Source organism: Erpetoichthys calabaricus, chromosome 15 (genome assembly GCF_900747795.2).
Source record: "Erpetoichthys calabaricus chromosome 15, fErpCal1.3, whole genome shotgun sequence".
Lineage (NCBI taxonomy): Eukaryota > Metazoa > Chordata > Cladistia > Polypteriformes > Polypteridae > Erpetoichthys > Erpetoichthys calabaricus.
In genome coordinates this window covers 54,837,503-54,852,216 of record NC_041408.2, presented here as the reverse complement: position 1 = coordinate 54,852,216, position 14,714 = coordinate 54,837,503, and the positions used below count along the sequence as shown (strand labels likewise).

Here is a 14,714-nt window from a genome sequence, read left to right as displayed (position 1 = left end):
TTTGCAGGATGACTGTATTGTTGTGTTCTTACTGTGGCAGTTGTCGGTGCCATTTTCACTGTGTGTGCTTAGCAGATGGCTTACGTTATGCTAATCATTCTACAAATAAAAAAGAAGAAGGAGGCACCAATGGTGTCAGCTTTTTCTGATTTCATTTTTTTTTTTATTTTCCACTTTATTTTATACTTGTACAGGTTATTAAGTTATTATGATGCCCTGTTTATTTCAAACTCCTTTTCATAGCTGTATTTCCTCTCACCAGAGGACCAAAAACAACACCATACTGTATATTAAAAGTGATGTCAATGACTTGATCTTCAATCTGCCAGTGATGCTTTTTGCTTATCAGCTTCAGGGGTGGTATTAACAAGGAATTACTTTAAACTTATCTGTAACTTGTCCAGATAAGAGAGATTTTGGGAAGAACAAAAATTGTTTATACATACATCATAAAGTTGCTCATTAATCTTTATGAATCATCATTTTCCAGAAACTTGTCTCCTATCTCAATGGGTTCAGTTTCACATTTTGATGCTGTGAAAACACAAACATGAACGCAGAATTTATTACTACACTAGCTGAAACACCCGGTGTTGCCTGGTTATACAGTATTTGCAGAATGGATTAAAGAAAGAAAGCAAAGGTTTATGTGTTTTAAAAATGGTGTCTCTGTTGTTATTGATAGATGTCCAATATGTCATCCACACTGACTTTCCACCAAAATCTATATTCTTGAGCTGAAAATTTGTTATTTTTGTATCCGATTGGATTGTAGAATTGCGGTAACACCTTGCTGGGTTGTAACCATAGACACTGTCATGTTTGACTTGTCCTCCTAGTTCAAGGTGGACAGTTCCTAGTTCTAATTAAACTATAAAGAAAAGCCAACAAAGCAGTAGTTAAAAATCAACCCTTTGATTTTTCTTTGTATTGTGCCACACTTCCACTTTCAATCAAGCCTCATTCAACTCCCTCCTGCAAAAGCACATAATACTTCTTTTTTGTATTATAGTAGATAGAAGCAGCAAACAGGGAAAACAAAAAAAAACACTGGAACCCCAAGGGTGAAAATTTTGGGTTCCAAAGTTGCCCGTCTTGTCCATATGTTCCTACAAAGCAATGATACCAAATTTGGCCCAGATTGGTCAAAAGGTGTAGGACTTTATAGCAAATATATAGACAGACAGACATTCTGTTTTATATATAGAGATTATAAACCTGAACGTGTGCTAATGGGGTCATTATATTACTTTTTCTTAGTTTTTAATTTTTATGCCATGTTGAGCTTTGATTATCCATCCATCTATTATCCAACCCGCTATATCTTAGCTACAGGGTCATGGGGGTCTGCTGGAGCCAATCCTAGCCAATGCAGGGCACAAGGCAGGAACAAATCCCCGGACAGGACGCCAGCCTACCACAGGGCACACACACACCCACACACCAAGCACACACTAGGGACAATTTAGGATCGCCAATGCACCTAATCTGCATGTCTTTGGACTGTGGGAGGAAACCAAGCACCCGGAGGAAACCCATGCAGACACAGGGAGAACATGCAAACTCCACACAGAGAGGACCCAGGAAGCGAACCGAGGTCTCCTAACTGCGAGGCAACAGCGCTACCACTGCACCACCGTGCCGCCTGCTTTGATTATTAATATTTAAATTAATTGAATACACATTTAAATATTATTTGAAGTTTCCTTTAATGCTTACATATTACATAGGCTTTCTGCTCAGTGTAAGGGGTACACGTAATTGGCAGCATATATCTGCAGCCTGCAACCAAAATACCTGTAAATAAACAGAATTACTATTTATCTTTAAGATCATAAACTGCAGAATGAAAATGATGTCTCCCAAGAGACTCATAAAATATACAATACAATTGTAACTGTAATAATCATGTTTGGTCACACAGCTTATTTTTTCATTTCTTTAACAGTTCTGATCCCAGTATTCCACAGACGTATCTGTATATTCAAATGAAATATTGTGACAAAGGAACTTTGAAAGACTGGATCTATGGAAATCCCAAGAAAAGTAAAATGAAGGCTTTGCACATGTTTAAGCAAATTGTTGCTGGAGTTGGGTACATCCATTCACATAATCTAATTCACAGAGATCTAAAGGTATTTTTTTTTTTATTTTACACTTCCATGGTGTGTCACATTCAATACATTTTCTCTGATAGTGTGTGTCTGTGCTCAGTCTTGCTAATGGTCGAGTACATTTGAACAGTACATTCTAATAAGAGTGTCAACCTGTTCTTGCTAAAAGACCCTCAAACTAACCCTGTCTAGATGGATTGCTTTCAGCTGCCTCTGACTTTGCTGCCTTATCATTTCCTTATCCAGTTTTGTCCCAACAATCTTCCATGTATTCTATTAACTGGGAAGAAACGTTCAGATCTAAGCCTAATAATGAAAGTGACTGCCATTCTGAATGGTCATCACTGATCTGTCAGAAGTTAAAAATTTATTAATAACTAGCAACACACGTACCTCCCATTCCTCCCAAGATTAAAGTTCCAGCCCTGATAGTTTGTACATACAAGTAGCTTGCTGTGACGCATGTGCTTGATGCTTAGAAGAAGCTGGAGCTACCATTCTTCTCCTTCCTATCATGTAATCAACTTTTGCAATATGGTTCATGCTCAGCAAATGTCACTGCTATTCTTTTTCCCTCTACCATGTCACCTTCTTCATCGGTTTGACTATGGAGTTTGCTGTAAAAAGAGACACAAACCCTGATAACTTTCTATGGTCTGCTGTCAGCCAAATGCTACACTAGCCTCAATCACGCCATAAGCTTTCGATTAGGACCATGATCAACTTTGTGGCCCCAGTGGTCCTCAAGGAGAAATTCAAATATAGATACCTGGCGTATGACACAGCAGCTAGGGAAATGACCTTACAATCAGAAAGCTGCCAGTTCAGCCCCTGCCTCTGATTCACTAAGTGACCCTTAGCAAGTCGACTGTAAAGAATGAATATACAATAAATTCTACTAGCCAACCCGCGGTGTAACATACGCCACATAATTATGTATTGATGGGTGAACACTTGCTGAACGACACAGTTGTCCAAATGGGGTGGGTTTGTGGATACCACTGTGAATGAATGAAAAGATGGACCTCTGGAGAGAGCAACATACAATTGTCCGTGACTGAAAGCAGGATTGTCTGTGATGATGGAGGCCACGCTGGTGAAAGTTACTTCGTCGGTAGGGATAAGTTTCAGCACTTGTTCATTAAGGTGTAGCGAGTCTTCGTTGTTGACGCTTAATATAGCTTGCGTACTGAGTTGTTCCGGAGTCACAGTTGAGAAACACTTTTTTAATGTCTTTTAAGCACAGGGAAAAAAATTAACATGTAATAAGCCCCCAAGAAAAGAAACATTGCAACAATGCACGCTACGATCCGATCGCTGTAAACAGAAGTGAAAACAAAATCGAGGCCGGTGCATTCTTTAACTGCCTTGTAGCGCAGTGGTAGTGCTGCTGTTTTGCAGTAAGGAGACTGTGGAAGATTTTGGGTTCGCTTCCCGGTTTCTCCCTGTGTGGATAGCGCTTTGAATACTGAAAACACTGGTATATCAATGTAATGAAGTATTATTATTCTTATGCGTCCAGCGCTCTCTCGCGCACCTGTATGCGTGTGTGTGTCGCTCGCTTGCTCTCGCTCGCTCGCTGCACGTGTTCCTGCAGACATACCAGTAAGTGAATGAAAAGATGGAACTCTGGAGAGAGCAACATACAACTGTCCGTGACTGAAAACTGGTTTTGGCAGATACATGCACATCTTTTTGAAAGTTTGGCCCTGTGCCTTATCAATTGTCATCGCAAAGGCAAATCTAACAGGAAATTGTCTTTGTGTTAAAGTAAAAGGCAAATTATCCGCGACAAACAAACTGTTTTACACGCTGCATACCAACCTGCGGCATAGTATACGCTGCATAATCATGTTTTTTAAGCAGAGGGAAAAAATGAACATTTGCAAAATCTGTAACGCCGCTTTCAGTAAGTACAATGCACACGCGTTTAATTTGTCAGCCACTTTTTGCCAGCTGTCTTTTCTGGTTTGGGCTGCTTTTGCAGGGTTACCGCTTGTGCATATTAAATCTTGAAATCCTTCGAGTAACTAATTAACTAACACCCACCCACCCAGCTTGTGAGAAAAAAATGTGCCGTTCTTTCATCATTTTGTTGCAGCCTATCAAAGACTTGCTGATCATGTTTTCTAGAGTCAATATACAGTGGAACCTCAGTTCACGACCATAATTCGTTCCAAACCTCTGGTCGTAAACTGATTTGGTCGTGAACCGAAGCAATTTCCCCCATAGGATTGTATGTAAATACAATTAATCCATTGCAGACCATACGAACTGTATGTAAATATATTTTTTAAAGATTTTTAAGCACAAATATAGTTAATCATTACACCATAGAATGCACAGTGTAATAGTAAAAACATTGAATAACACTGACACAAACACCCAGGCTCCCTGCTCAGCTGCATGCTCTCTCTCTCTCTCAGCAGCACGCGAGCCCCCCCCCCCCCCCCTCTCTCTCAGCAGCACGCGAGCCTCCCCAGCCCCCTCTCTCTCTCTCTCTCTCAGCAGCACGAGAGCCTCCCCAGCCCCCCCTCTCTCTCTCAGCAGCACACGAGCCTCCCCTCTCTCTCTCAGCAGCACGCGAGCCCCCCTCTCTCAGCAGCACACGAGCCCCCCCCCAGCCCCCCCTCTCTCTCTCCTCAGCAGCACACGAGCCTCCCCAGCCCCCCCTCTCTCAGCAGCACGCGAGCCCCCCCCTCTCTCTCTCTCAGCAGCACGCGAGGCCTCCCCAGCCCCCTCTCTCTCTCTCAGCAGCACGAGAGCCTCCCCCAGCCCCCCTCTCTCTCTCAGCAGCACGCGAGCCCCCCCCCTCTCTCAGCAGCACGAGAGCCCCCCCAGCCCCCCCCCTCTCTCTCTCAGCAGCACACGAGCTCCCCAGCCCCCCCCCTCTTTCAGCAGCACGCGAGCCCCCTCCCCCTCTGTCTCTCAGAAGCACGCGAGCCCTCTCTCTCTCTGTAACATTGCAGCAGTTGTATAAACACTTTTTTAAAAAATGAGTTTTAAGCACAGGGGGAAAAAAACCCAGCCTCCCTGCTCAGCTGCATGCCCCAGGCTCTCTCTCAGCAGCACGGGAGCCTCCCCAGCCCCCCTCTCTCAGCAGCACGCGAGCCCCCTCTCCCTCTCTCTCAGCAGCACACAAGCCTCCCCAGCACCCCCCCCCCCTCTCTCTCAGCAGCACACGAGCCCCCTCCCCCTCTGTCTCTCAGAAGCACACGAGCCCTCTCTCTCTCTGTAACATTGCAGCAGTTGTATAAACACTTTTTTTTAAAATGAGTTTTAAGCACAGGGGGAAAAAAGGAACATTTGAACAAATCCGAACTTTGTTTAAAAGCCAACCAAGATAGTAACATTGCAGGAGTTCACCATTTTTAATCAGGCGACTGACAGTAGTGGAGTCAGGCACAGAGAAGGTCAGCTGCTGAGAAAGCGTCTCGACTGTTGCAGGGCGTGAAGCAGGTGAGACGCTAATGAAAAAGAGGCACAGGGCTTATTGGTTTTTAAAGACTGCTTCCTTCATTGTGTTTTAACCTCAGTTTTAAAGGATTGCGCGGCTCTCTCTGTCGCGCTGCCTGTGTGTGTGCCTCTGTCTCTCTTTGGCGCTGCCTGTGTGTGCGCGGCTCTCTCTGGGGCTGCCTGTCTGTGCCTCTGTCTCTCTGTTGCGCTGCCTGTGTGTGTGTGGCTCTCTCTCGAGCTGCCTGTGTGTGCCTCTGTCTCTCTCTGGCGCTGCCTCTGTGTGAACCAAGTTTCCACTGAGGTTGACTAATGAAAAGTTAACGTGGCTCAGAGCTGCATGTGAACTGTGGCACAGACAAACAGAAATGACGGCATGTTTTCCGAGGCGTCGCATCCGAGTTGGTGGGTGTGGCTCTGCGAGTTGTCGTCGCATCCAATGGTCTTAGAGTTGGTGGGTGTGGCTCCTTCCGGCGTGCTTTCCATGGTCGGCTACTTGTCTTCTGGCTTAGTGAATTATATATATAGATATTCATAATTTATTCAAAAATAACAATATTCACATACTTATTTGAAGGTTACAACCTAAGTATTCAGATGACTACAAAAACTGGACAATTAGGTGACTGGAACTGTAAATGACAAAAATCTCAATTTAAATGTTAAAAACAATATTTAATGGCCTTACAAACTTATTCCTGAGTTATTCCCTATACACAGAATGTGAAAATTAAACACAGTGTACTATTCAAAGGAGTGTGAAGATTATTAATGCATACTGTAATTTATTTACTCATCTTCATTTAAGGATTGTAGAAAAAAAGATATATAAATGAAATACACTATTTTTCAGGAGCTTATGGACACCTGGAAATCACACCTATATGAGTTTTTTGGTCATCTCATTACAAAACCATGGGCATTACTATGGAGTTGCCCTTAAAAACCAAACCCAACTGCATTTGTCAGACCAGGTTCACAAAGACATAGTTTGACGAGTTTGGTGTGGTGAACTCCAAAGTGGCCTACACAGAGCCTGACCTCACTCCTACTGGACACCAGAGCTTCTAGTCGAACATGAGTATATGACCCCACAAATGCTTTTTTGGCTGAATGGGCACACAGACAAACTCTGGTGGAAAGCCTTCCCAGAAGAGTGGAGGATGTCATAACCACAAAGGAGGATGGCAACTCAATATTAATGCCCATGGCTTTGGAATGGGATGGTCATCAAGCTCATATAGGTGTGATGACCAGGAGTCCACAACTTTTTGGCCATAATATCTGCCTTGCAATTATTGTTTAACCATTTGTACCAATGAGACCCAATCATTCTCCGACATGATCTTTTCTTGAAGGCTCAACAATAGAGAAAAGCAGTGGAGGAGTGGCCATATTTCTCATTAAAAAAACCTAGCTTTTATGTCATCAACCCAGAATGAAGAAGCAGAGGTGCTGGTGAATCTTCTTCACATTAGCTGAAATGTATTGTGCCAATTTCAGTTCATAAAAACCCTCAGCTCACCCTAACATAAGTAAGGCACTCTAATAAACATAACACAATAACAGTCTTACAGCCACCTAATCCAATTCAGGGTCACAGGGTCCTGGAGCTTATCCTAGCAGCATGGGTGCAAGGCAAGAACCGACCCTGTACTGGACACAACTTATGCACATACTCACATTTGGCCAATTTGGACTCACTAATTACTAAACACTTACATGTGGTAGTAAAACTGGTGAACTCATAAAAAAAAATCAAATTGACACAAGGAGGACATGCAGACTCCATGTGGGCAATGCTCAGGAGTTGGATTTGAAACTAAGGGATTAGATCTGTGAGGCAACTTTGTATCATCATGCTGCCTATTTAATAAGCAAATCTTCCCAAAAATATTATGATGATTTTAAGATAAAAGAAAAAAATATTAATTTTAAGTGCAGGAAAAGCCAATGAGGCCTTTTTCTTTTTATGATTGATACTTGGATGAGAACTGATCCCTGACATCTGCAGGTGGCTCAGTTTTACTCCTCACCAGGATGCTGACTGTGGGCAGTTTGCATGTTCACTATGTGTCTGCAAGATTTCAGCTCAAAACCTTAAAACACATGTGTTATATTATTTTATGACTAATATTTTAGAGGGTCTTAGGGTAAATGTGCTCTGTAATGGAGAGCAGTCAAATCCAGAGGAAGTACCTACTGCTGCTTCTGATCCTGCAATTGGATTAAGAAGCTTTGAAAATTAATGGATGGAACTCTAGTTTGTATATTTTTTACTGAACTGTGATTGTGCCTATTGTGTAAAGTGCTGTGTGACTTTAAATTAAATTCAATCCAATGAAAAATTCATTTGAACTGTTTGATTAACAGCATTCAAAAGTTTGAACTTACCACCTAGTGTCACTAGGGGCAGTATTAAACATTATTCATTTATTTATATATGCGCTTGTTTTTTTAGCCAAAAAACATATTTCTAGATGCAGATGAGACTGCAAAAATTGGAGATTTCGGTTTAGCCACTTCAAAAAGTGATGAAAATGATGACTCTTTACTTCAAAGGACAAAAGGAACAGGAACACCGATATACATGAGTTCTGAACAGGTAAAATTGAATGTTTATTTAAGTAGTGTTACTGCTTTGATATGTTTGAAGAAAAAGTATCCCAGAAAGGTTGGGTTCTTATCTGGCTTTCTAACTACTATATCGCTAGGACAGTTTAGGTAGAAATGCAGTTGAAAGTAAGAGTGAGATGAGATGAGTTAATCTGTAGTTGAGCTCCTAGTAAAAGTATATCAGCCTAATGCCAATGCCTTGACTGTCAGGCATCAAGGAAGTAACCATTTTGTCATTTATAAAATACATTCTCAGCAAAATCAATTAAGAAATGCTTTGTTCTGGTAGTCAGGCAACATATTCTTAGTTAATTATTTTATAAAGTGTAGTTTATGCAGGGTGGCATGGTGGAGCAGTGGGTAGCGCTGCTGCCCTCGCAGTTAGGAGACCCGGTTTCACTTCCCGGGTCCTCCCTGCGTGGAGTTTGCATGTTCTCCCCATGTCTGCATAGGTTTCCTCCAGGTGCTCCGGTTTCCTCCCACAGTCCAAAAACATGCAGGTTAGGTGCATTGGCGATTCTAAATTGTCCTTGGTGTGTGGGTGTGTGTGTGCACCCTGTGTTGGCTGGGATTGGCTCCAGCAGACCCCCCGTGACCCTGTAGTCAGGATATAGCGGGTTGGGTAATGCAGTATTTTATTTGATATGTTAACATTTTGAGTTTACTGTTGATGGTTTGCACTGCATGAAAGCTTTATATGATAGCTTTCAAACATTGCACACTTTAGCTAAATGTAGGCTTTAGCATAAATATATTTTTTAATCAACTTTTTAAAATTCAGTTTGTCATGGTAGATGAAGTGTCTTGGATCTCAACTAAAAAGGCTTTCTGAGTGGAGCAGGCATCTTCTCATATTTATGTGGTCACTTTCAGAAGACTCTTAGTCTCCTTTCACAATGTAAGACATTCTACCAGAGCAACAATCAAGTCTAAAATAGGTTTAGTGTGGCGATGTGTGTACTGGTTTTCTCTGAAGAGATGGCATGCTGTTCAGCAAGTACCTTGCATCTGTTGTTATTGTTGTTTCTGACTCATATTGAGACCATGAATAGATGCACTGTACATGCATGTTATCTTTCATCCATGAATCATCAATCATTCTTAATCAAGTCGATCATCTTGAGGATTTGAGCCTATGTTGCCAACATCAGGTGGTAAGGCAGGGACCAAAATTGGATGGAGTGCCAATCCAGTTCAGACCATATTGACAACAAACACAACCACACCCACTTCTACAAGCATAATTAAATCTGTTTAACATGGACACATGAAACATGTTATATCTGCTTCTCATCCAGAAGAGATAAATACTAGAGGTGATGATCAATACATTTTAAATCTTTACCTATTAACAGAGACACCAGTGAAACCATAAAGATTTTAATTTTCAACTTAATCGCCAATGAGCACTACTACACTTTTTGCAATATTCACAATACTTTTCTATGCTACTCAAATAAAATAATTTGTTTAAATGATTGATTATCTTCACCTCTCTAGCTGACTTGACATCTTCATTGGTAAAGGGCCTCCAACAGAGATAGACCTTCAGGTGTCAGTCACACATGGCCACATTTGGAGAACCTGCTGTGGGTACTATTTCACTGAATCTGTAGCTTGCCTTTGCAGCCCATGAAGGTGAAACAGTAGGTGGTGCTGGCCAATGACTTTCCTCAAAAATTTTAATAGACTTGACTGCTGCAAATGACAAAGCAAATCAGCATTATATTGGCATGTTCTGTGAGCATTTTGATGCATATAATCCATATGGACTACACCCTCAGCTTAGATCTTTAATTTTTTGCCATTGGAGAATAACTGTGCTTCAACTGTTGTCTGGATTCTTGTTCACAGTAACAAACCCCTATTTAATCATCAGTTACAGATAGAGAGATAGCGATATGTAAGGCAATAGAGAGATAGAGATATGTAAGGCGATAGATAGATAGATAGATAGATAGACAGACAGACAGACAGATAGACAGACAGACAGACATTTTGTCCCAAAGTAAATCTTCATAAACTTCTGATTAATAATTTGTTAGCTAACAGTACTCGGTGTTAGTGTCACAGAGAGGACGTACAGCATTGTTTATAATGTCCATCAATTTTATTTTTTTCTCTTGAAACAGACACACACTGTGTGTGACTACAAGCACTTTGAGCTACATTATTTGTATGAAAAAGTGCTATATAAATAAATGTTGTTGTTGTACAAATTAGTTTACTGTTTCAATTTTACTACTATCACACTAATGTTTACAGGCTTGGTACAGAATTACAAATACACTGTAATTAATATTACACAAAGATTATATCAAGTACATAATAAGAAATAATTGTACTGTTTTAAAATTAAAGTTCTAAAAATGTACTAAATTTAGAACAGCACTTACAACAGATCACCTAGAGATACTGCGGAGTGTAAATGTCATCAGCGAGTTAGTAAGCAGCAGCTTTTGAAGTAAGCATCCACTTGGATTAAACAGAGCTGAGCGGGGTCTGCCTTCTAATCTGCAGCTGTGAGGGGATCATATTGTACAGAGGGATCTCACTTCCTCTTACTATAATAATGAACACTTCACTTTCTGTATTTCAACAGATGAATCAGCAGAACTATGAAAACGAAGTGGACATTTATGCCCTAGGACTCATTTTCTTTGAGATGCTTTGGCCAACTTCAACTAAAGCTGAAAGAAGTAAAGTTAAGTTTTGTGCAGCTCTTATGTCATTTATCCTATACTACTTACTGTTCTGCCATAATAGTTCCCCTGCCTTACTGACTTTAGTAACAACTTCATTTAGTACTGCTAACTGGTTGCTGAGGACCAAGTATTAAAACCTGCTTTAATGTGTATGTTTTTATATTAGCATCTTCTGCAACATTGAGAGAAATCTCTTAGAATTTTGAGTACTGTATGTAGTAAAATCCCTGTATCATAAGTACTTTGTGGTTTACAGAAGCAATAATTTTCATATTGTGTTACTTTCAGACTTATGACAGGGTTATTGTGAATAGTACAGGAGACAGATTTCATGGCTTAAAAATATCATTTTATGTGCTGCACTGAGGACCAAATAACTATATTTTTAATCCTGAGCTTACTTTCTATATACATATTAATGAGCTGGTAATGTGACCTTGTTCAAAAATGACAATACACATGAGTAAAACAGCAATTATGTGCAGATTTCTTTTAACATTTAATTACTTGCTTATTCTATCTATCATACTAGAGCTCTAAGAAAGGCAGCAATAAGGAATAAGCAATAAGGATACTATGCCTCTGTGATAAACTGGTTTTACTCAGGGTCGTTTCTGGCTTTACACCTAATGCTGCCGGGATGAGCTCTGACCCACCACAATTCAACGTTTTTTAAAACACCTTCAAGAATGTTTTTTTTATACCTGTGATAATCATTTTGCAACTGCACTTGTGAATAAAACTTACAAAATCATCTTCCTATTCTTCTCTGATCAATGTTTGTCTTGACTTTCTGGCTTGATGACTGCTAAGAATCCTACTGGGAAGTGCAGTATCTCTTCTTACAGAAAAAAGATGTGGAAGGAATAACACAAATACATAAGGATTACTTACTATATATGCTCCAGAGTGACAAAAAGATAATTTGGGGGCTGGCAAATATAAAGAAGAACATATCTAGACCGTAAAGAGGCAGTACACAAAGTCTACTGTTAATTTTTGTCAGCATGCAGTATGGCAGACACCCTTAAATAAATAGGTGGTCATGGATGCAGGGATACACGGTGCAGTTATATCAGTTATATTTCAAATGTTATTCCTGATCTCTGAGGTGATGCAAAGGACTTACTAGACATAACCCCTAGGTGCAGGTTAAAGGCCACTCCTTGCCAATGACCCATTGAACTTGGAGTTGGGAAGTCGTGTCCAACACTCATGCAGGAAGGTAATAGGGAATAGACAGAGTGGGAGGTGACTGGAGGAGTGTCACGATGGTGTTATTTTATATGTTAGTCTAGGGGCGGAATCAGTAAACCCTGTCAGCAACCAGAGTGAGTACACTCATGTTCAATAAAGAAGTGAAGGTATATTATCTGTTCTGTTTTATTTGAAAATAAGTGTTCTTCACCTACCGACCTTCACTGCTGCATTTTTGGTATAGCTTGACGCTTTAGCATTTTTTTTTCCAAGTTTAAATGGCCTCCCATCACAGTGTTGACAGCGGTCCCTGCTCTTTACACAATTACTAAGCATATTCCTATTCTGTTCCAGATTTGGCCTGAAGTAAGAAAAGGAAGGTTTCCTGAACAGTTTTATCAGAAGAACATACAAGAAGTAATTTTTTATTTTACCTATTCTTAATATGTAGCAATCACAAGTAAAACAGCAACATTTTAACACTAATTTTAATATTTATTCAGAGTGTGCTAATTAGAGCAATGCTGTCTGAAGACCCAAAAACGAGGCCAACAGCTGACTTTGTTGCTAAAAGAGTGGAAGAGATAATCTTAAGTCATGGTCGGATTTCAAAAACTATATAGGAACTCTATGTTTTCTTTATGCTGCAGGGCCAGCTACTACCAACAGGGGAAAACTGGATCTTCTGTTTAATATGAACAGTTTAACTTTTCTGTAAAAAATATTACGTTTTTTTCTATTTTTATTGAACAAAAATATTTTTATTGACTATAAATCAATAGTTTGTTTATTGTTTGTTACATTTTATCAACAATATCCTGAACAGAAAACAATTTTGATCATTTCTTAGTTTGTGCTCCTCTGGTTATGCAGAAACCCATACATCAAACCATCTTGGTTAGCAGGAGCTCAGGAAAGCTGGCACCCATCCCATCAAGCACTGGGCATAAGGCAGGAATAATCCATGGGTATTGTATCAGCTCATCACAGGGTGAACACACACACACACACACACACACACACACACACTAGAGGCCAATTTAGTATTGCCAATCCACATAACCTGGATATGTTTGGACTATGGGAGGAACCTGGACCATCTGCAGGAAACTCATGCGGACATGGCAAGAAAATGCAAACTCCATGCAGGGAGCACCCAGGCCTTGAACCCCAGTGTTCTTGTTGCAAGGCAGTAGCACTATCACTGTACACCTTATGCAGAACCCAATACAACTGGTTACTTGTAGTCTAGGAGCCGAAATGGAGTAAAGTTTGTCTACTTCTTAATTCTTCTGTGTTGACTTGAAGTGATGTTTGAATGCCAAAATGCATATGGAGTAATACACACGGCACTACTTGTCAATAGACTGCTTCTGAAAACAACAAATTTATAAGCAGATTATTTACTGTTACTAGATAGACACTGCTATACATGTTACTTTGGTTGCGTGGTAAACCAGTACTAGAAAAGTATCGAAAAAAAATTTAAAATGGTATGGTATCAGCATTTTGATGGTTTTGGTACCTGAAGTAAATGTCAGCTTTCCTGTCAATAAGACCAACATTTTTTTTATGTTGCATTTTTTGCTGTTACTTTTGTATTCTTTAGTATATTATTTATTCTAATATATGCAGACATGTATCTTTGAATTATTTGTCTCATTTTATGCAGAAATTTACCAACATAAATACCTTGTTGTATGTTTATTTTTTTTGTCAGAGGGATAAGTTTCTCCTGCATGTCACTGAAAGAAAGGTGGACAGTGCAATACTGCTAGCATAGATGATCTTGTTTTTCTGATGTAGTTCCATATGCTTAACTCACGTACTGCATTTGTACTATTAGTAATAAAAATCAGGCATTCTAAGATTTTGTTTCTTTGTTTGTGATTCATCTCATAATGCTCTCTCTCCATTTGCCATGATCTTTCTGGTGTTGAAAGTCACCCACATTCCCCTGAACAAAGATCAGTACAGATTAGATGGTTCAGGCTGGCTGATTTGGTGCTGGCTTCTCTTGAAAAGACATCTATATATCCATATGAATCTCTGGACCCTGCTCCTCAAAGAGTTACATACTGTTGTGAAATAAATAGCTTTGACATACAGAAAAAAGGTTTGTGACAGCCAACCGTATACTAGAGCCCTGGCTGCAAAAGGTCAAGTAGATTGCACAGATAATGTACAGAATTACAGTAAGTCCAACATAGAACTGAGTAAACATAGGAAGTGGTCTGGGTTTTAAAGCAGGGCAGTGCAGGATTTACGTATAAGCTACACAAGCTATAGCTTAGGGTCCCCACCTTCTTGGGGGCCCCCAAAACAAATTGTCCGAGTGAGCAATTGTCATATATACTTAAATATACTACAGCATTATTTGTCCCAATCTGGCCCGGCCTTAGGCATAGGCGAAGTAGGCAACCGCCTAGGGCCCCGGATTGACTCCTTGGTCTAATTTTCACGCATTTCACAGAGCTTCCAGGGGGGCTCTGCCCCCCTCAGGGGGCCCCTGGACCCCCCTTTCGCCTAGGGCCCCATAATACCTAAGACCGGGCCTGAGGCAGGGAACCGGAAGTGATGTCAGAGTGGCGGAACCGGAAGTGATGTCATCATGCCCTGACCCGAAAGT

At 40.5% G+C, this 14,714-nt stretch overlaps 1 protein-coding gene across 4 annotated transcripts in view; it reads left to right on the top strand.

Moving 5' to 3' along the window:
• The window catches only part of LOC114642199 (interferon-induced, double-stranded RNA-activated protein kinase-like), a 63,837-nt gene extending 49,886 nt beyond the window's left edge, over positions 1-13,951 (top strand). Inside the window, exons 17-21 of one of the 4 annotated variants that reach the window (XR_007933609.1) lie at positions 1,949-2,135; positions 8,029-8,172; positions 10,786-10,882; positions 12,440-12,502; positions 12,589-12,665. Coding sequence is in view for 2 of the 4 variants with exons in the window: in XM_028791175.2 (XP_028647008.1) it covers positions 1,949-2,135; positions 8,029-8,172; positions 10,786-10,887; positions 12,440-12,502; positions 12,589-12,708 (616 nt within the window). In the remaining 2 variants the exon portion in view is untranslated. Of the gene's footprint in view, positions 1-243; positions 1,290-1,948; positions 2,136-6,925; positions 7,103-8,028; positions 8,173-10,785; positions 10,888-12,439; positions 12,503-12,588 lie in introns of those variants that run through there. The other 3 variants (XM_028791175.2, XR_007933610.1, XM_028791176.2) reach the window with 3 other exon arrangements.
• The last annotated feature ends 763 nt before the right edge of the window (positions 13,952-14,714 follow it).